Genomic DNA, 22,108 nt, shown 5'->3' on the forward strand with positions numbered 1-22,108 from the left:
ACTTTATTTCGACATACTATACTATGACTTTATTTCAACATACTATAACTTTATTTCAACATACTATACTATGACTTTATTTCGACATACTATGACTTTATTTTGACATACTATGACTTTATTTCCACATACTGTACTACGACCTCTCTCTCTTGAAAAGCCCAAAAATTATCTTTACAATGAGTTGTTCGACACAGAACACCGAAAAGTAGGAAAAAAGTCAAGGTATAGTACGTCGAAATATTTGTCAAGACTAAAAATAAAATAATCGTGTGATGACTGCGACCTTAAAAACAGCAGGAAGGGATTCATCTTCAGGCAAAACTGGATGCTTAGATCTCAGTGAATAAAAACAATGATATATGTTAATGATAATAAGTGATAATAATCCAAACCGAGAGACCATCTGAACCAATGTTTTATTTATTCAATCGCATAGAAAAACACCAACACCTTCAGTTCTGTACAGCAGTGTTTCTCAAAAAGAAATAAGACAGTAAAGTAGCAAACGTAAGGCACTGAATCTCTAGAGTTTTGAGTTGATCAAACGTGACGAGAGAAAGAAAAATGAACCCAGCACAGAAAAGAAACGAGACAAATACACAATAACGAGCAAACAAGACACACTGACAATTAAAATAAATCTGAACAAATAGTCCACACAGATCCTATTTATTGTCTGACTCTTCTAAACCAGACTCAGACACACACACACACACACACACACACACACACACACACAGCGGTAGATTTAAAGCAGCACTACCACTCTTAAAGCCGTTCAAATCAGATTTTAACGAGAATAAATGAGATTATTTTGGTGATTTAATTCTGTTTTCCCGCTCAAACAGATGCTTAAAAGAAGCGCTCAATTAACTTGGTTGACGCTTCTTTTGCTGAAATGTGCTTACATTTCTAAAGCTTTATGGACACTAAACGCTAAACTCTCACTTGCTGCGTTCAAAAGGGATGCTATAGAGTCCGAAATTTGACTTCCGATTTGAAGAAATATTTTGGAAACCTTGTTGGGGATGAGAAGACCGATTCCACGTACGGTGAGCGTGAAGCTATAGCCCAGAAGACGGTTAGAGCTCTGTCCAAAAAAAAAAGAATAAGTTACTTTAATTACTTTACAACAGAGCCAAGCTAGCTGTTTCCTCCCGTTTCAAGCCTTCGTGCTAAGCTAAGCTAAAGCTAAGCGGCTGCTAGGTGTAGCTTCACATTTAGCATCCAGACGTACGACTGATACGCGCGTAGCTTCTCATCTAACTCTCAGCAGGGGGGAGAAAAGAAAAAAACCCTCCTTCCAGTGTCCTCTCGTCTCATTGGCTGGGAGCTAGTACCCTCTCTCGCGGCCCCTCCCCCTGTGGGAGGAGTTAAACTGGACGTAGTTAAGCCCCGCCCCTGCCTCTCCTCCTTGTCTCCTCCTGTGTGCTCCTCTCAGCGAATCATGCCCCCCCCTCCCTCTCCCTCCCCCTCCCCTGTAGACCTTCCTCTGGCCCCTGGGGTTAAAGGTCGGCTGTCTGAACGCCGGCGACTCCTCCCAGTCGTCCTCCGTGCTGCAGCCCACCGACAGAGAGTCCGCCATGGCAATGGTCGCCAGGTAACCCTCCGACGGCCCCAGCGGGACGTACGCGCTGGCGTGAACGAGCGGTTTGCGAGGGCCCCGGTAACTGCGGCAGGGGTGGTTGTTGTCGCCGTGGACGACGGCCGTCGTCTTGGAGATGAGGTCGTAAGGCGTCGGCGAGGCGGGGGCGCTGCCGGGCTTCATGGTCGCCATGGGGACATCCGAAACGTCGGAGTTGGACACCAGTTTCATCTGAGAGGAGAGAGAGACTCGAGTTACTACAACACACGTTACTATAGCTACTAGAGGGGGGGTTTGGAAGCCAGGAGTTGGCATTTTGGCTGTCACCATTTTGGTGTTTATTTTAGTGTGACCATATTTGGGCAAAAGGGGCGGAGCTGGAGAGGATGACGCGGTTAAGCCAGCGTCTGTATGGTTTCCATGGCGCTAAGCTAATCTTAACGCTAACGAGGGAAATTTTCAGCCCTTCTGACGAGAGTCATAGTATAGTATGTCTAAAAAAAGAGATAAAAAGTTATAGTATATTATACTATGACTATAGTATACACACACCATGTGTGTCTGTGTGTGTGTGTGTGTGTGTGCGTGTCTGTCTGTCTGTCTGTGTGTGTCTGTCTGGCTGTGTGTCTGTCTGTCTATGTGTCTGTCTGTCTGTCTGTCTGTCTGTCTGTCTATGTGTCTGTCTATGTGTGTGTGTGTGTGTGTGTGTGTGTGTCTGTCTGTCTGTCTGGCTGTGTGTCTGTCTGTCTATGTGTCTGTCTGTCTGTGTGTGTGTGTGTGTGTGTGTGTGTGTGTCTATCTGTGTGTGTGTCTCTGTGTGTATGTGATTGTGTGTGTGTGTGTGTCTGTCTGTCTATGTGTCTGTCTATGTGTGTGTGTGTGTGTGTGTGTGTGTCTGTCTGTCTGTCTGGCTGTGTGTCTGTCTGTCTATGTGTCTGTCTGTCTGTCTGTGTGTGTGTGTGTGTGTGTCTGTCTGTGTGTCTATGTGTCTGTCTCTGTGTGTCTGTGTGTGTGTCTCTGTGTGTGTGTGTCTGTGTGTGTGTCTCTGTGTGTGTGTGTCTATGTGTCTGTCTCTGTGTGTGTGTGTGTGTGTCTGTGTGTCTGTCTCTGTGTGTGCCTGTGTGTGTGTCTGTGTGTGTGTGTGTCTGTGTGTGTGTCTCTGTGTGTGTGTGTCTATGTGTCTGTCTCTGTGTGTGTGTGTGTGTGTCTGTGTGTGTGTGTGTGTGTGTGTGTGTGTGTCTCTGTGTGTGTGTGTGTGTGTGTGTGTCTCTGTGTGTGTGTGTGTGTGTGTGTGTGTGTGTCTCTGTGTGTGTGTGTCATACTATTGGTGTGTTGTTGAGTGGGGGGTCCACCAGCAGCACCATTTTGGTCGAGCTGTCTCCCTGCTCGTTCTTGAGGGCTGATGGGAAAAAAAAACAAAAACTTCATATTAAAAAGTTTCAAAGAGAAATATTGTACGTGGCTCTCAGCTTGGAATTTAAAGGCCTTCATTACCCAGAAACCCTTTCTGCCATCAGTAAATCAATTTATCCCAAAAAAGGACATGACTTGATTGAGTGATTGATAAAAAAAACAAACAAAAAAAAACAAAACAGTCTACGTACCGAAACCAGGCGCCACCATCCCTGTTCTGCTGTTGTTAGCATTAGCCACGTTAGCAGCAGCAGGACTCTCCAGAGGACCGGGGCCTCGGCCCGGCCCTTGGCCATGCAGTGCGTCTCCGTTGGCGGGCCGACGCTGCTCCGGCGCCCCCTGCTGGCTCACCTGGAGCTCCTCGCGGTTCGGCGAAGACTGAAATCCCATTGAGGAGGGTGGGTACTGGGGGTACAGGTGCCCCTGGGCTTGACCCGGGTGGTAGCCCTGAGACAAGGGTGGCGAGGCCAGATATGATGGATTTTGGCTGTGATATCCAACCGAATAGTTGGGGTTTCTGGGAGGGGGCATCTGGTGCTGTTGCCAGGACATCCTGTGAGGTGGAGGCTGATTGACAGGGTACCCGGCCTGATTAAAGGAGGGGTCACTGGGGTGTTGGGGGGGCTCAGCGGGCTGGGCCTGGTGGTCGTACTGAGGAGGCATTGACGCGGAAGTCGGAGGGTACTGGGGGTACTCGTCCTGGTGCCTGGAGGGAGGGTACTGGGGGGGAGGGGACGGGGAGCGGGAGGGGAGCTTGGGGTGTAAGGTGTGGGCCTGCTGCAGGGGGAGGAGGTATATGTAAGGGGGGAACATGGGCATGGAGTAAGCCTGGAGAGAAGAGAAGAAGCAGGGATCAATGTCAAAACACGTACCATCGTCCGGACCAGCTGCCACACAACCAGTTAAAGGTCCCATTACATGCTGCTCTTTGGATGCTTTTATATAGACCTTAGTGGTCCTCTAATACTGTATCTGAAGTCTCTTTTATATAGACCTTAGTGGTCCCCTAATACTGTATCTGAAGTCTCTTTTATATAGACCTTAGTGGTCCTCTAATACTGTATCTGAAGTCTCTTTTATATAGACCTTAGTGGTCCTCTAATACTGTATCTGAAGTCTCTTTTATATAGGCCTTAGTGGTCCCCTAATACTGTATCTGAAGTCTCTTTTATATAGACCTTGGTGGTCCCCTAATACTGTATCTGAAGTCTCTTTTATATAGACCTTAGTGGTCCTCTAATACTGTATCTGAAGTCTCTTTTATATAGACCTTAGTCGTCCTCTAATCCTGTATCTGAAGTCTCTTTTATATAGACCTTAGTGGTCCCCTAATACTGTATCTGAAGTCTCTTTTATATAGACCTAAGTGGTCCCCTAATACTGTATCTGAAGTCTCTTTTATATAGACCTTAGTGGTCCCCTAATACTGTATCTGAAGTCTCTTTTATATAGACCTTAGTGGTCCCCTAATACTGTATCTGAAGTCTCTTTTATATAGACCTTAGTGGTCCCCTAATCCTGTATCTGAAGTCTCTTTTATATAGACCTTAGTGGTCCCTAATACTGTATCTGAAGTCTCTTTTATATAGACCTTAGTGGTCCTCTAATACTGATATCCAGGGCTCGTTTTACACCTATCACCATTTCTAGCCACTGGGGGACCATAGGCAGGCTGGGGGAACTCATTAATGTTAAAAAAACTCATAAAAGGGAGATTTCCATTATAATAATAATAATAATAAGTTATGAACACTTGACAATCTGTTAACATATCCGAAAAGGAGTGGGAAGAAGTATACACATTTTTGTGTACACACTTCAGCGATTGTGAAATCTACCCGCTTACATATAATCAGTTCCAAATTTACATCAATTATTTACAAAGCCAGGAAACAGTCTGGCACATAGTTTTAGTTTTTTAAGATTTTTGGGGCATTTTGGGGGCAGACACAGAGAGAGAGAGACACAGAGAGAGAGAGAGAGAGACAGACAGAGAGAGACAGAGAGAGAGAGAGACACAGAGAGAGAGAGAGAGAGAGAGAGAGAGAGAGAGAGAGAGAGAGAGAGAGAGAGAGAGACAGAGAGAGAGAGACAGAGAGAGAGAGACACAGAGAGAGACAGAGAGAGAGAGACAGAGAGAGGGAGAGAGAGACAGAGAGAGAGAGAGACACAGAGAGAGAGAGACAGAGAGAGGGAGAGAGAGAGAGAGGAGAGAGAGATAGACACACAGAGAGAGAGAGAGACAGAGAGACAGAGACACAGAGAGAGAGAGACAGAGAGAGAGAGAGACACAGAGAGAGAGAGACAGAGAGAGGGAGAGAGAGATAGACACACAGAGAGAGAGAGAGAGACAGAGAGACAGAGACACAGAGAGAGAGAGACAGAGAGAGAGAGAGTAGAGAGAAGAAAGAGTAGAGAGAGAAAGAGAGAGAGAGACAGAAGAGAGAGACAGAGAGAGAGAAGAGAGAGTAGAGAGAGAGAGAGAGAGACAGAGACGGAGGAAGAGGGAGAGGGAGAGAGAGAGAGAGAGAGAGAGAAGAGAGAGAGAGTAGAGAGACAGAGAGGAGAGAGACAGACAAGAGAGAGACAGAGGGAGAGAGAGACAGACAGAGACGGAGGAAGAGGGAGAGGGAGGGAGAGACAGAGAGAGAGAAGAGAGAGAGAGTAGAGAGACAGAGAGGAGAGAGACAGACAAGAGAGAGACAGAGGGAGAGAGAGACAGACAGAGACGGAGGAAGAGGGAGAGGGAGGGAGAGAGACAGACAGAGGGAGAGAGAGACAGACAGAGGGAGAGAGAGGGAGGGAGAGAGAGACAGAGAGCGAGTAATCCTCTGTATATGGGCGCCTGCTCTACCAGGAGAGCTACCCAGGCGCACGCAAAGTGTAAACGTTTCCTCGTTTCCCGCCTTTTCTTTCCCACACATTTTCATGGACAGTTTTTAAAACTTCTCCATTATACTTTTCTGGGACCCCTAATAAAATGTCCAAGACCGTTCAGGACCTTAAAACACGAACGAACACACATACATGTATAGTATACTGATAAACCGCAACCTTTTTCAGTCTTAAAATGTCCAAATTTAGGGGAATCCTTAATCAAAAATGTGCATTATGTTCACAAATTTAAATGATTTATAAAAAATTTAATAACAATAACTTCTAACAATAACTTATTTCACCAGTAAATTCCTGTTAAACCACAACAACAACCGCTGGATGGGAAAAGGGTATTTTACAACAACTTTGAATGCAGCAAGGCTGGCGAGGTGAATTTCAGCAACATCGGTGTTGTTTTTAAGACAACGGCAGCTACAGACTGTTGTTACAGTCCTCTCCGGTGAAATACAGACACACTTTACACTGGTTAGCTGTCAGCATTTTAACCGGATTTACTCCATCCAGCTGCAAGGTAAGGCTAGGCTAACGCTACCTGCTGTCGAGTGTAGTGTTATATAACGGTAGGCTAACGTTACCTGCTGTCGAGTGTAGTGTTAACTAGCCAACGGTAGGCTAACGTTACCTGCTGTCGAGCGTAGTGTTAACTAGCTAACGGTAGGCTGACGTCACCTGCTGTCGAGCGTAGTGTTAACTAGCTAACGGTAGGCTGACGTTACCTGCTGTCGAGTGTAGTGTTAACTAGCTAACGGTAGGCTGACGTTACCTGCTGTCGAGTGTAGTGTTAACTAGCTAACGGTAGGCTGACGTCACCTGCTGTCGAGTGTAGTGTTAACTAGCTAACGGTAGGCTGACGCTACCTGCTGTCGAGTGTAGTGTTAACTAGCTAACGGTAGGCTGACGCTACCTGCTGTCGAGTGTAGCGTTAACTAGCCAACGGTAGGCTAACGCTACCTGCTGTCGAGTGTAGCGTTAACTAGCTAACGGTAGGCTAACGTTACCTGCTGTCGAGTGTAGTGTTAACTAGCTAACGGTAGGCTAACGTTACCTGCTGTCGAGTATAGTGTTAACTAGCTAACGGTAGGCTAACGTTACCTGCTGTCGAGTGTAGTGTTAACTAGCCAACGGTAGGCTGACGTTACCTGCTGTCGAGTGTAGTGTTAACTAGCTAACGGTAGGCTGACGTTACCTGCTGTCGAGTGTAGTGTTAACCAGCTAACGGTAGGCTGACGTTACCTGCTGTCGAGTGTAGTGTTAACTAGCTATCGGTAGGCTGACGTCACCTGCTGTCGAGTGTAGTGTTAACTAGCTAACGGTAGGCTAACGTCACCTGCTGTCGAGTGTAGTGTTAACTAGCTAACGGTAGGCTGACGTTACCTGCTGTCGAGTGTAGTGTTAACCAGCTAACGGTAGGCTGACGTTACCTGCTGTCGAGTGTAGTGTTAACTAGCTAACGGTAGGCTGACGTTACCTGCTGTCGAGTGTAGTGTTAACTAGCTAACGGTAGGCTAACGTTACCTGCTGTCGAGTGTAGAGTTAACTAGCTAACGGTAGGCTAACGTTACCTGCTGTCGAGTGTAGAGTTAACTAGCTAACGGTAGGCTAACGTTACCTGCTGTCGAGTGTAGTGTAGCACCAGGTCTCGGAGCCCAAATAAAAACTCTTCGGATCTACACGATTCACGTGGATGACATTTTCCCATTCAGAACGGCGATTTTCGCCGAAAAGCGACAAGTTTGCAGGTATGAAATATCTATTTTGGTTATCAGCCTCTAAAATGCAGCATCAGTCGGGCTGTAAGCTAAACAGCTGATGCCCTGAACCATCTGTGTTTTGGGGTTTCTTCCCCTAAAGCTTTTATCTGGACGTGTTTGTGGACTCTTGTCCTCTTTGTGGACGGTGCAGTTCTTCGGTCTTACCTTGACGCCCAAGTTGAAGAAAAACTTCAAGATGTTGAGATCTGCAGAGAAAGACAAAATCAAGCATCTCAGCTTCTGGGAAACTGTGACGGGCATTTTATAGAAACTAAACCACCAATCAACTAAATCCTCATCAGATTTATTATAATAAAACAATGGCTTATGGGCTTTATTATTATATCTCACCATTTTTGTCCAAGTTAAAGTGATGGTTCGGAGTAATTCACCCTAGGGTCCTTTGCACCATGACCTCGAGCCAAACACCCCCCCAGAAGCTTTTTTCGCCTGGGTCTAACATTGGGAGAGTTAGCGTAGAGTAGCGTTATCAGCTGAATAGCTTAGCACAGAGGCTAATGGATCCACGTTTGTATCTTGTAAGTTACCCCACTAATAATGCCCGAAATGATACCAAACGTCTACAAGTAGTACAAATAGGTTATGCTCTCATAAAACGATGGATTGGAAAGTTTGTAAGTACACCAAGTCCGTTAGCCCCTGCGCTAAGCTATTCAGCAGCTAACGCTACTCTACGCTAACTCTCCCAGTGTTAGACCCAGGTGAAAAAAGCTTCTGGGGGGGTGTTTGGCTCGAGGTCATGGTGCAAAGGACCCTAGGGTGAATTACTCCGAACCATCACTTTAAGTCTTTTTCCCACCGAAGACCATTCAAGTCCAGCTACATGTTGAATTTGTTCAATGCCGATTTGTCTGGTGGTGGCGAGGACCCTAAACTATACACAACATGGCCGCTGTTACAACATCTGGTACGAAACATCCGAAAGAATACGAGTTGTGCACGAAGGAATCTGCAGACAGCAGCCAGAATGCAGCAACTTCAGGTACGGCAAAGGAAGGACAGTCACTGCCTCAAACTTGTGTTAACCAGACTGTTCCAGCTGTTCTCTCGGTAAATGAGTCTCCCTACAGTGGGAGCAGAGTGACCGAACAGCCGGCTGCTGCTTGTTGTTGTTAGCTAGCGCTAGCTTTCTAAATTTCACCCCCCCGCCCCCCCCAACATGCCTTCATCATATTTTGATGACACCTGACAGTGCTTGTCCTACTATGACATAGAGCTGTGCAATTAATCGAAATGTAATCGTGATCATGATTTTGGCTCCCAACGATCACAAAAACAGAATAATCGAGAAAAACTATTATTTAGCTCATTACGTTTAGCGAAGTAAACTCTTATTTTCTCTTTGTGTTCTGAATGAATATATAAAGTTTAAATAGGAAAAGTATTAAGGCAAATTTTTTATTTATTTTTTACTGTTGATTTATTGAACTTTTTCGTTGAACGTTTTTTTAGTTCAATAATTGCAACATCTTTCCAGAAGTTAACGAGTAATCGTGTCAAATTATCGTGATTTCTAGGGCTGCTCCCTCTTAGTCGATTAGTCGACTAATCAGTGGTTTTGGTCTCAACTTAGATTTCTTAAGATCTCTTTAGTCATGTCTGATGCTTTTTTCATGCTGAACGACTTATTTCCAAGAAACGTACGAGCTCATCTCTGCTAAACACAAGAATTAAAGTGGCGCTTTTGCGGAGAAACTCAGATTTACAGATCTGTCGATTAAATAAACTAATCGATTAGTCGATACAGTTGAATGAGTGTTAAGTCGACAAAGAATTTCTTCAAATCGAGCACAGCCCTACTGATTTTGTCCAGCTCACCTGGCGGCAGGTCCTCCCCTGATTTGCTGGAGGACAAGGCCGGAGTGGGAGCAACTTCGCCCTTCTCCCCCTGGGGGAACCCGGGGTACAGGGGGTCCTGGTAGAGCTGGGACAGCTGCTGCAGAGGGACAGCCCCGGGGATGGACGGGTGGTGGTGTGGGGGAGGAGCAGACTGCAGCTGGGGGTGAGGAGGAGGAGGAGGGTGAGGAGGAGACTCGGGGTGAGGCTGAGCCGGAGGGAGAGGGGCCTCCGTTTGATTCTGAGTGACGCGGGAGGAGAGGGGATGGAGAGAGGGATGGGAGGTGGAGAGAGAGAGGGAGGGATGTGGGACTTGGGAGGGGTGAGGAGGCGTCTGGGCGTGGAGGTGAGGATGGGTGACAGGCGGCTGCAGAGAGGCCGGGACAGGGACTGAGGTCTGGGAGGGGAGGGGGTAGGAAGCTGCTGGAGCAGGGTGAGAGGACAGGACCTGGGCCACCTCGGACTGGGACTGGGAGGGGTACTGGGCCTGGGAGGGGTACTGGGAATGGGACTGGGAGGGGTACTGAGACTGGGAGGGGTACTGGGACTGGAGGTGGGAGACAGAGGCCTGAGGGAGGGAGGGAGGGACGACAGACGGCTGGGTCTGTGGCAGAGAGGCTACTTCAGAGTGGGACTGGTGCTGGAGCTGTTGAAGACAGGAGTGGGCCTCCTTCTGCATCTGAGGCGTCAGGGTCTGGGTGTTTTGCAACACAGAAGGCTGGTTCTGGTTCTGGTTCTGGGACACGAAGACGGAGACGGGGCTCTGGGTTTGGGGCAGAGACACGTGAGGGTGAATCTGCGACAGGGACGCCTGGCTCTGGAAGGTCTGAGATGCCGTCAGAGTGGCTCCAGGATTTGGCAAAGAAACTGGGGAGAGAGAGAGAGAGAGAGAGAGATGGAGAGGAAGAGAGAGTGAGGGAGAGAGAGAGAGTGAGGGAGAGAGAGATGGAGAGGAAGAGGGAGTGAGGGGGAGAGAGAGAGGGAGAGAGAGATGGAGAGGAAGAGAGAGTGAGGGGGAGAGAGAGAGGGAGAGAGAGTGAGGGAGAGAGAGAGAGAGTGAGGGAGAGAGAGAGTGAGGGAGAGATGGAGAGGAAGAGAGAGTGAGGGGGAGAGAGAGAGAGAGTGTGAGAGAGAGACAGACCGAGAGAGTGAGACAGCAAGAGAGAACCAGAGAGAGAGAGAGAGAGAGAGAGGAGAGGAGAGAGGGAGTAACAGCAACAGAAGAGAAGAAATAAAAAAAAAAAAAAAAAAACAAACAGAGAGACAGGAGAGAGAGAGAGAGAGAGAGAGAGAGAAGACAAAGAGTCAGACCAGGGCTGCGTCCCACATCTCATAAGCTCCACTACATACTCAACATGTAAACTACCATTCAGTGTACTTGTGTGTAAATCAACAGTAGTGTGGATCTCTTCGTTCGCACTACGCTGTAATTTTCTTTACGTCCCATCCTGAGAGCCTCCTTGCCCTTTGGAGACGCGTGACCTCTTTCAAAGTTTAGAGATTGTTGTTCACATCAGTCACTAAAACAAACATGGGAAAATAGGCTCCAGGTTGGAACAATAACAAAGTTAACCCTTAAAACGGATACACCACTGTTTGTTGAAATAGTTCTTATCACGGTCTCCTCTAGCTGTAGATAGGTGGGGTCTCCTCTAGCTGTAGATAGGTGGGGTCTCCCCTAGCTGTAGATAGGTGGGGTCTCCCCTAGCTGTAGATAGGTGGGGTCTCCTCTAGCTGTAGATAGGTGGGGTCTCCTCTAGCTGTAGATAGGTGGGGTCTCCTCTAGCTGTAGATAGGTGGGGTCTCCTCTAGCTGTAGATAGGTGGGGTCTCCCTCTAGCTGTAGATAGGTGGGGGGTCTCCTCGGGGGTCTCCGCTGTGTAGATAGGTGAGGTCTCCTCTACTGTAGATAGGTGGGGTCTCGCCTAGTATGAGTGGGGGTCTCCTCTAGCTGTAGATAGGTGGGGTCTCCTAGCTGTAGATAGGTGGGGTCTCCCTAGCTGTAGATAGGTGGGGTCTCCTCTAGCTGTAGATAGGTGGGGTCTCCCCTAGCTGTAGATAGGTGGGGTCTCCTCTAGCTGTAGATAGGTGAGGTCTCCTCTAGCTGTAGATAGGTGGGGTCTCCTCTAGCTGTAGATAGGTGGGGTCTCCCCTAGCTGTAGATAGGTGGGGTCTCCTAGCTGTAGATAGGTGGGGTCTCCTCTAGCTGTAGATAGGTGGGGTCTCCTCTGGCTGTAGATAGGTGGGGTCTCCTCTAGCTGTAGATAGGTGGGGTCTCCCTAGCTGTAGATAGGTGGGGTCTCCGCTGGCTGTAGATAGGTGAGGGCCCTCTAGCTGTAGATAGGTGGGGTCTCCTCTAGCTGTAGATAGGTGGGGTCTCCCCTAGCTGTAGATAGGTGGGGTCTCCTCTAGCTGTAGATAGTAGGGGTCTCCCTAGCAGCTGTAGATAGGTGGGGTCTCCTCTAGCTGTAGATAGGTGGGGTCTCCCTCTAGCTGTAGATAGGTGGGGTCTCCCCTAGCTGTAGATAGGTGGGGTCTCCCTAGCTGCAGATAGGTGGGCCACGATTTTTGTGCGTGCATCGTTTTAGTCCGGTGCAACACCGGCAGCGCCGCCGCTAGTTAGCTTAGCATAGTGAATGGAATCCTATGTTGCCGGTTAGCGTGTTGTGAGTAAAAGTGAGCCAACAAAAGACAAAGAAAACAACCTAATTACTTGCACTGAGACAAAAAATGCGTTGGCCCACCTATCTACAGCCAGGGGAGAACGTGATAAGACCTATTTCAACAAATGGTGGCGTAGCCCTTTAAGTACAGTACAGGCCAAAAGTTTGGACACACCTTCTCATTCAATGTGTTTCTTTATTTTCATGACTATTTACATTGTAGATTCTCACTGAAGGCATCAAAACTATGAATGAACACATATGGAATTATGTACTTAACAAAAAAGTGTGAAATGAACTGAACAGATGACCTGGCCTCCACAGTCACCGGACCTGAACCCAATCGAGATGGTTTGGGGTGAGCTGGACCGCAGAGTGAAGGCGAAAGGGCCAACAAGTGCTAAGCATCTCTGGGAACTCCTTCAAGACGGTTGGAAAACCATTTCAGGTGACTACCTCTTGAAGCTCATCAAGAGAATGCCAAGAGAGTGCAAAGCAGTAATCAGAGCAAAGGGTGGCTACTTTGAAGAAACTAGAATATAAGACATGCTTTCAGTTATTTCACACTTTTTTGTTAAGTACATAATTCCATATGTGTTCATTCATAGTTTTGATGCCTTCAGTGAGAATCTACAATGTAAATAGTCATGAAAATAAAGAAACACATTGAATGAGAAGGTGTGTCCAAACTTTTGGCCTGTACTGTACGCTCAAAACTAGTTTGTAGGACCTCTCCTGTGGGACATTCGTGGCGTTACGCTCAGCTGTAGTAACGAACGCTGACAGAAACAGGCGTGTGAAGTGTGACTGAACGAACGGACGACTTACTCTGCGCCGAAGCCGGTGGAGCCGCCGCGTGAACCTGAGCGGTGTGATGGGTAAGAGAAGACGAGGAGAAGGAGGGAGGACTGGGGGAGAGGGGGAGAGAGGAGGAGGAGGGAGGGAGGAAGCCGTGTGCCGTGGCGGCGGAGGGAGAGGGGGCAATGGGAGCGATGAAAGTGGGAGGAGGTGCTGAAGAAGAAGAAGAAGAAGAAGGAGGAGAAGGTGGTGGTGGTGAGGTGGATGATTCCAGAGGAGGAGGAGGAGGAGGAGGAGGAGGAGAGGAAAGAGAAGAGGAGGAGGGAGGAGCGTGGGGAGTTGGGGGAGACGAAGCAGAGGGGAGAGCAGGGGTGAGGAAGGAGAACAGAGTGGCAGAGGAAGGGACGGAGGGAGCTTTGGCGCTCGGCGCGGCAGGAAGAGAGAGCTGGGTTACAGCGTCAGAGGGTGCGTTTGGTTTCGGGGCAGCAGCGGCACGGGGGACAGGGAGGCTGGAGGTGGAGCTAGACGCCACGGCGGCGGCGGCAGCGGCGGAGGCAGTCGGCGTCGTCGAGGCCTTGATCGAGCTCAGCCAAGAAGGAGTGCTGGCGTCGGGCTTTGCGGACTGAGCAGCCGGAGGTTTGGCAGCAGGAAGGGCAGGTTTGGTGAGTGGTGTGGTATTTGTAGAAGGTGCTGCAGCAGAAGAAGAAGAAGCAGCAGCAGTGGATGAGGATGATGATGATGCAAGTGGAGGCGGGGTGGAGGATTTGGGTCTTTCGCCAGCAGAGGGAGACGCTGCTCGGACGTCTTCGACTGGACTCTTCTGTAAAAATAAAAAATAAAAAAAGCACAGAAAGAAAAATATAAAAAAAGAGTTCCCCTGACAGGAGTTTTCTTGTTAACAAAAGTTGAGTACTCAACATCTTTTACCCAGGACACACCAGCCAGTCGGACTCATCAGTCTCCCCGAGGTGGTCCGAAAAGGTTCCTCAGAACACACCGAGGAGACGAGACGGGATAAACGGTTGTCTTTCAAATTCCCCTCTGCACGTAACAGGATAGCGCTACAACCAATCGGAGCAACGAAGGAGGAGGCAAAGCTAGTTGATAGGTTAAACTTTTGCCGTATCCGGTCTGCAAAACTCCGAACACACCTTCCTTTTTTAAGAATGACTTCAGTCCCGTTCTTTGTTCTTTTCTCAAAGAAAAGCTGAACTCAAAGTCTTCCAGAAGACCTCTGTTCACCAGCAGCAGCAGCAGCCATAAGCCCCGCCCACCGACTCTATACACGATGTGATTGGCCACTGACCAGAGTTTGGTTTTTTCCAGCTCGCCAGCCAACGGAGAGTGCCTAGACTGACCCTGGCTGCAAATTAAATTTGCTGCCGCTAGGGTGCGTCTAGATTTCTAGGCTAATAAAATTGAATAAAACACCCAAATTCAATGAAAGTAGTGAACTGATCATGTATTTTACTTGTGAAGAGTGTTATTTATTTTAGGCCTTATTTTAAAATTCGGTTTCAAACCCAAATTTCTGATATAGAAACTTTTTGAAAATGGGTCAAATTTGACCCGAGGACAACCAGTACAACATGTCCTGTTCTCTTTATTTATATATTTTATACTGTCCAACCAGTACAACATGTCCTGTTCTCTTTATTTATATATTTTATACTGTCCAACCAGTACAACATGTCCTGTTCGCTTTATTTATAAATATTTATTTATTTATTTATTTATTTATTTATTTATATATATAAATAAATATTTATTTATTATATATATATATATATATAAATATTTATTTATTTATATATATATATATATATATATATATATATATATATATATATATATATATATATATATATATATATATATATTTATTTATTTATATATATATATAAATATAAATAAATAAATATTTATTTATTTATATATATATGTATATTATATTTATTTATTTATTTATTTATATAAATAAATATTTATTTATATAAATATTTATAAATAAAGCGAACAGGACATGTTGTACTGGTTGGACAGTATAAAATATATAAATAAAGAGAACAGGACATGTTGTACTGGTTGGACAGTATAAAATATATAAATATCCGAATAGTCGAACATTCGAGATCCAGCCCCAATTATCACGCATATTTCTAACAAATAAAAAAAAAAAAGACACAAAGAACAAAACGTACCGTCTTGTTCCTCTGGCTCCTTCTCTTGTCTGCTCCCTTCCTCCTCCCTCCATCACTCTGCATCTGAGGAGTCAAACAAATTAACATAGACACAGTTATTTAAAAAAATAAATAAAAAAAAAGGGGCAGAATATCCCAAATCACTGAGACAAACGACAGCTTTGTTCGGTAAAAAAACTCATGTGAATTAAGCTGAGTGTGAAAGTGTGTTTTCATCCAACGGCTTTAAAGCGAATAAAAACCTGTTGCGTAATGAAGTCACGTGGTTTTTTTGCGATTAAATTGGTATTTCGAATTGATTTGAGACATTTTAAAGGTGTTTCCATTCATTTTCGCCGACAGTCGAGGTAGAGCTGGGCAATATATTAATATCGTGATACAAGACTAGATATCTTCTTAGATTTTGGATATCGTAATATGACGTAAGTGTCTTTTCCTGGTTTTAAAGGCTGCATTACAGTAAAGTGATGTACTTTTCTGAACTTACCAGACTGTTGTAGCTGTTCTATTATTTGCCTTTACCCACTTTTATCATTATATCCACATTACAGATGATTATTTATCTAAAATCTCACTGTGTGAATATGTTGTGAAAGCACCGATAGTCAACATCACAATATCGTTGCGGTATCGATATCGAGGTATTTGGTCAAAAAATATCGTGATATGCCATAAGTGTCTTTTCCTGGTTTTAAAGGCTGCATTACAGTAAAGTGATGCACTTTTCTGAACTTACCAAACTGTTGTAACTGTCCTTTACCCACTTAGTCGTTATATCCACATAACTGATGAGTATTTATCTAAAATCTCACTGTGTGAATATGTTGTTAAAGCGCCGATAGTCAACACTACATTTCATTCATTCATTCAAACCTTTATTTAACCAGGAAAAAAACACACTTTCACTCATCATATTCAAACACCAATGTCATCATAAAGAAAATCTGGGTCCTAAAGCAATTTAAAAACAATGACAGACAGACTGCCTCTCTGCAAGGTCTTTTAGAAAGCCTTTAAAAGAATAAAGTGAGACCAACTCCTTCAACCGTAGCTCATTCTGAAGCTGACTCCATGCAGATGCTGCTGCAAAATTAAAAGCCTTTTTGCCAAAGTCAGTGCGGGCTTTAGGGACTGACAATAAAAACAGATCCTGTGAACTACAATATCGTTGCGGTATCGATATCGAGGTACCGTATTTTCCGCACTATAAGGCGCACTTAAAAGCCTTTAATTTTCTCAAAAAACGACCGTGCGCCTTATAATCCAGAGCGCCTTATATATGGATCAACCTCTCGGATCACTGCCCCGTTGACGGGACACTGCGTCGCTGTAACCTCGATAAAACTTCCACTCATTCGCGTTTTTATAACTTTAAAGCATTAAATATTCAAAATATACAGCCATGCGACACACCAATTGAAAGCTTAGCCTCTAATGATTAACTTAAGCCCACATACAAAGCATGCGATGATTTATAGCAGTTACACAACTGTTACAAATTAAACAATTTACAATAAAACAATTCAGCCATAATCTGCGCAGCTGTCGAGAGTGCATCCATACCTGATTTCGTTGTCCTTTCAGCAACAAAGTGGTATTTTGGCCAAAACTTGATTTTCATAAATCCACAAGAGTCCAAGGAAATGTAATATCCGAGCTTTATATTCCAAAACGATCTGTTCGCCTCACAATGTTGAAGTTTTCTGGCCGAATCACAACGGAAAAACGCGTTTTCCATTTCGCGCCGCCGTTCGCGCTAGCTTCTCTGCCCAGCTCGCTACATGATCGATGTGGGCGTCATCGTATTCCCTAGCTTCTCAGCTTTCGATTGGTAGCTCATATTAGCCAATCCGTTCAGGTTTGCCTCCGATATGGCCAATGGAAGCGGACAAGCCGATGACACCATGTCAGGGACCACGTTGAGACGATCGCCATTTCTCTGACCACTTAGATTTAAATGTTATAAGGATATTATATACTGTCTATGGATTGATCGGAGTTGTCAGAACGCTTCATAAAGTTTGACTTTATCTGTTTTGTTGATGTTCCCTTTAGCACAGCTCCATCTAGTGGATGCATAACGCAACCCCAGTCAAACGTTTGACTGCAGTATCTTCTATTCTATGCGCCTTATAATCCGGTGCGCCCTATATATGAAAAAAGTTCTAAAATAGGCCATTCATTGAAGGTGCGCCTTATAGTGCGGAAAATACGGTATTTGGTCAAAAGATATCGTGATATTTGACTTTTCTGCGCATCGCCCCAGCCCTATATGCAGACAGGCCACGTTATCGGTGCCTTTCAACTCACCCCGAGGGCGGGGAAGCTGCGTTCATCCCTGAGCTGGATCTCCACCAGCGCCACGTTCCTCTCCTCCTCTTCTTTGGCCAAACGCTCCTCCTCCGTCACACCGAAGGCAGACTCTATCGAGCTCACAGACGACCTATTGAAAAAGGGGAAGAAAATAAATAAATAAATAAATAAATAAATAAAAAAATAAATAAATGAATAAAACACAGCAGGAATATTTTAAGCTGCTTTTATATAAAAAAGAAAAATCATCAAATAATGTTTAAATAGAACGGAGTTAAAAAAAAGAAGAGAAATTATGAGATGAAGAATCCCCCTTTTTACGCGTCACGCACGGCGACCCCTGAACGCACCTCGACATTACCCAGCGGAGCTGCATGTGAGGACGCCAACGGTTGAATGAGCTGGACATCAGGTGGACTTTACCCCGTCAGCTCTCGAGGACAAAGTCTGTGTAATGTCTGGCTGAGGCCGTGTGTGTGTGTGTGTGTGTGTGTTTCAGTTGACTGTATCTGTGTGTGTGTGTTTCAGTTGACTGTATCTGTGTGTGTGTGTGTGTGTGTGTGTGTTTCAGTTGACTGTATCTGTGTGTGTGTGTGTTTCAGTTGACTGTATCTCTGTGTGTGTGTGTGTTGCAGTTGACTGTGTGTGTGTGTGTGTGTTTCAGTTGACTGTATCTCTGTGTGTGTGTGTGTTGCAGTTGACTGTGTGTGTGTGTGTGTCAGTTGACTGTATCTGTGTGTGTGTGTGTGTGTGTGTGTGTGTTTCAGTTGACTGTATCCGTGTGTGTGTGTGTTTCAGTTGACTGTATCCGTGTGTGTGTGTGTTTCAGTTGACTGTATCTGTGTGTGTGTGTGTGTGTGTTTCAGTTGACTGTATCCGTGTGTGTGTGTGTTTCAGTTGACTGTATCCGTGTGTGTGTGTGTTTCAGTTGACTGTATCTGTATCCGTGTGTGTGTGTGTTTCAGTTGACTGTATCCGTGTGTGTGTGTGTTTCAGTTGACTGTATCTGTGTGTGTGTGTGTGTGTGTTTCAGTTGATACTTTTCCATGACTTTTTTGGCAAATTTCCATGACTACGTATTCCTGAAAACCAGTCCCTCCAGAAAAACGTGATCATGCGATCGCATAACTTGTAAAAAAGTCCCATAATATATCTTAGCAGAAAGTTGAAAAATGTTGCGTTTACTTCACACAAGAGCAGCCATTTTCCGCTGTTGCCATGGGAACGTTATGAAGTGATGTAATTACACGACGTGAACATCATCTAAAAGCAGGATGTTGGGGGGAATCACTTTATTTTTTTCTCTTTTTCATCAAATCGCAATTTTTGCAAGTTCCCGCAATGTCATCGCATACATTTCCATAAATATCATATACAGCATATTCCATCGCATTTTTTAAGAAAACGTGGCGGATAATCTAAAAAAAAAAAACTCGTATACACGTATACGTATTCGTCCGATGATCCTAAGATAAAATACTAATTTATTTTAATTTCTGATAAAAGGACACATCTGTTGTTTTGCGCAGTTCACATGAAGGAATATTTTCTCTCAGTCTGTATTTAGTCTGAGGGCTTAAGCGCAAGCTTATCTGTCCTCTCTGCATAGTGACACAGAGCGGAGCCACACACACACACACACACACACACACACACACACACACACACACACACACACACACAACCCTCCCTCTTAGACGAGCAGGCACAACGGTGGTTTCTCTGCCCTGATGACTGACTGACAGGCTGAGCTTGTAAGGCAAGGCACCTTTTATTAATGTTACTGTGAGTGAGCAGTGTTACCAGAATGTTTACATTTTGATAACTGTTTTGATTCACAATTAAGGTGGAAAATAAAAGCTTTTGTGTTTAATGGATTTTCGTTGATGTTGAAATGGATTTTAAAAACATACGGTATTGGACAAATTACCGTTAGGAACCGGCATCGAAACTGAGGTATCGAAATTGGCGCCGGATCGGAAGATTCTGAACGATGCCCAGCCCTACCTGGCTCAGCCTCTCGGCGACTTATGGAGGTCGCAAAGAAGTCGCTGCAGTCGAGTGTATCGTTTCTCACACACACACACACACACACACACACACACACACACACACACACACAGACACAGATACACACACACACACAGACACAGATACACACACACACAGACACAGATACACACACACACAGACACAGACACACACACACACAGACACAGATACACACACACAGAGACACACACACAGACAGACACACACACAGAGACACACACACACACACACACACACACACACACACACACACACACACACACACACACACACAGAGACACACACACACAGACACAGACACACACACACACAGACACAGATACACACACACAGAGACACACACAACAGACACACACACACACACAGACACACACACACACACAAACACACACACACACAACACACACACACACACACACACACAGAGACACACACAGAGACACACACCCACACACACACACAGACACAGACACACACACACACACCAGAGAGACACCCACACACACCGAGAGAGACAACCACCACACACACCACACCGAGAGACACCCACACACACCGAGAGACACACACACACACACACACCGAGAGACACACACACCAAGAGAGACACACACACACACACCGAGAGAGACACACACACACACACCGAGAGAGACACACACACACACACACACACAGAGAGAGACACAGACACACACACACACACACACACACAGTCAACTGACACACAACACACACAAAACACCAACACACACAACACACACACAGAGAGACACACAACATCACACACACACACACACACACACACACAGTCAACTGACACACACAGACACACACCTGGTGGCCTTGGCTCCTGCCTGCTCCTCTACGGCATGGATCATAGCGACACGACTGCTTCAGCATCGCCACCACGGGGGCGTCGTGGTCGCCTGGGTAACAGAGGGGGAGGAGGAGGAGGATGCTGGGACGTGCCTCCCCCTGCCTCTGCCCCTACCCCTCTCCTCCCACTCTGAGGGGGGAGAGAAGGGTTATCAGTCAGTTTACTGCAAGAGGTTATGAATGGGTGCTTCAGTTCACTGTGTGTGTGTGTGTGTGTGTGTCAGTTGACTGTGTGTGTGTGTTTCAGTTGACTGTGTGTGTGTGTTTCAGTTGACTGTGTGTGTGTGTCAGTTGACTGTGTGTGTGTGTTTCAGTTGACTGTGTGTGTGTTTCAGTTGACTGTGTTTGTTTTCCAGCTGACTGTGTGTGTGTTTCAGTTGACTGTGTTGTGTGTTCCAGTTGACTGTGTGTGTGTGTTTCAAGTTGACTGTGTGTTTGTTTCAAGTTGACTGTGTGTGTGTGTTTCAGTTGACTTTGTATTATTATTGTGTTTCAGTTGACTGTGTGTGTGTTTCAGTTGACTGTGTGTGTGTGTGTGTTTCAGTTGACTGTGTGTGTGTGTGTTTCAGTTGACTGTGTGTGTGTGTTTCAGTTGACTGTGTGTGTGTGTGTTTCAGTTGACTGTGTGTGTGTGTTTCAAGTTGACTGTGTGTGTGTTTCAGATTTGACTGTGTGTAAATGCTTCAGTTGACTGTGTGTGTGCTTCCGATTGACTGTTATTGTGTATGTTTCAGTTGACTGTGTGTGTGTATGCGAACCAGTTGACTGTGTGTGTGTGTTTCAGTTGACTGTGTCGTGTGTGTTTCAGTTGACTGTGTGTGTGTGTTTCAGTTGACTTTATTGTGTGTGTTTCAGTTGGCTGTGTGTGTGTGTTTCAGTTGACTGTGTGTGCTTCAGTTGACTGTGTGTGTGCTTCAGTTGACTGTGTGTGTGCTTCAGTTGACTGTGTGTGTGTTTCAGTTGACTGTGTGTGTGTGTTTTCAGTTGACTGTGTGTGTGTGTTTCAGTTGACAATCAGTAGCCACTTCCAGGACAGGATTGCTGGGAGGTGAGACGGCAGAGAACCAGAGAGAGAGAGAGAGAGAAAGGGGGAGAGAGACAGAGAGAGGAGAGAGAGACAGACAAGAGGGTGGGACGGCGAGAGGCCAAAAGAGAGAGAGACAAACCCGAGAGACAGACAGGAGAGAGATAAAAGGTCAGACCAAGGACTACCCACATCTCCATAAAGCTCAAGCTCCTGCCTCAGCATGTAAGCTACCATTCAATTAGTACTTGTGTGTGAAATCAGCAGTAGTGTGGATCTCTTAGATTTAAGCACTCATGCCTGTAATTTTCGATCCCATCTAGAGCCTCCTTGCATACCCCTTTGGAGCCTTGGCCTCTTTCAAAGTTTAGAGATTGTTGTTCACATCAGTCCGCTCACAAGCAACATGGAAAATGACAGGACAGGACAGCAAAGTTAAACATGAAGCGGATTTTTGCCACTGTTTGGTGAGGCTGGTTCTTATCCAGGTTCTCCCAATGCAGTGGTGGGATTCCTAGCTGCAGGCCAGTGGGGTTCTCTGTGTAAGATGGGGTGGGGTCTCCTCTAGCCTGTGGGCTGGGGTCTCTCTAAACAATGCGATTTAAGAGTCTCCCTAGCTTCCTTAGATGGAGTGGGGTCTCCCTCTAGCTGTAGATAGGTGGGGTCTCCCCT

General features: G+C 45.8%; 1 protein-coding gene across 1 annotated transcript; it reads right to left on the reverse strand.

Moving 5' to 3' along the window:
* Positions 1–400: 400 nt before the first annotated feature.
* On the reverse strand, positions 401–20,414 carry LOC120572572 (extensin-like). The gene is made up of 9 exons (XM_039821895.1): positions 20,371–20,414; positions 17,479–17,611; positions 15,169–15,231; positions 12,998–13,787; positions 9,490–10,374; positions 7,816–7,856; positions 3,193–3,829; positions 2,911–2,987; positions 401–1,819 (listed from the first exon to the last, which is right to left on the reverse strand). Exons 1-9 carry the CDS (start codon positions 20,412–20,414, stop codon positions 1,337–1,339), a joined length of 3,153 nt encoding a protein of 1,050 aa, XP_039677829.1. The 3' UTR covers positions 401–1,336.
* Positions 20,415–22,108: the final 1,694 nt, after the last annotated feature.

This window comes from Perca fluviatilis, chromosome 14, assembly GCF_010015445.1.
Source record: "Perca fluviatilis chromosome 14, GENO_Pfluv_1.0, whole genome shotgun sequence".
Taxonomy (NCBI): domain Eukaryota; kingdom Metazoa; phylum Chordata; class Actinopteri; order Perciformes; family Percidae; genus Perca; species Perca fluviatilis.

Bases quoted from the DNA above. Each gene is read 5' to 3' on its own strand.
- LOC120572572 (XM_039821895.1), bottom strand. From the start codon at position 20,414: ATGATCCATGCCGTAGAGGAGCAGGCAGGAGCCAAGGCCACCAG. The intron at 13,788-15,168 runs GTACGTTTTGTT...TTATTTTTACAG, and splicing joins GGAGCCAGAGGAACAAGACG to AAGAGTCCAGTCGAAGACGT. The intron at 7,857-9,489 runs GTGAGCTGGACA...CTTTCTCTGCAG, and splicing joins AGGGGAGGACCTGCCGCCAG to ATCTCAACATCTTGAAGTTT.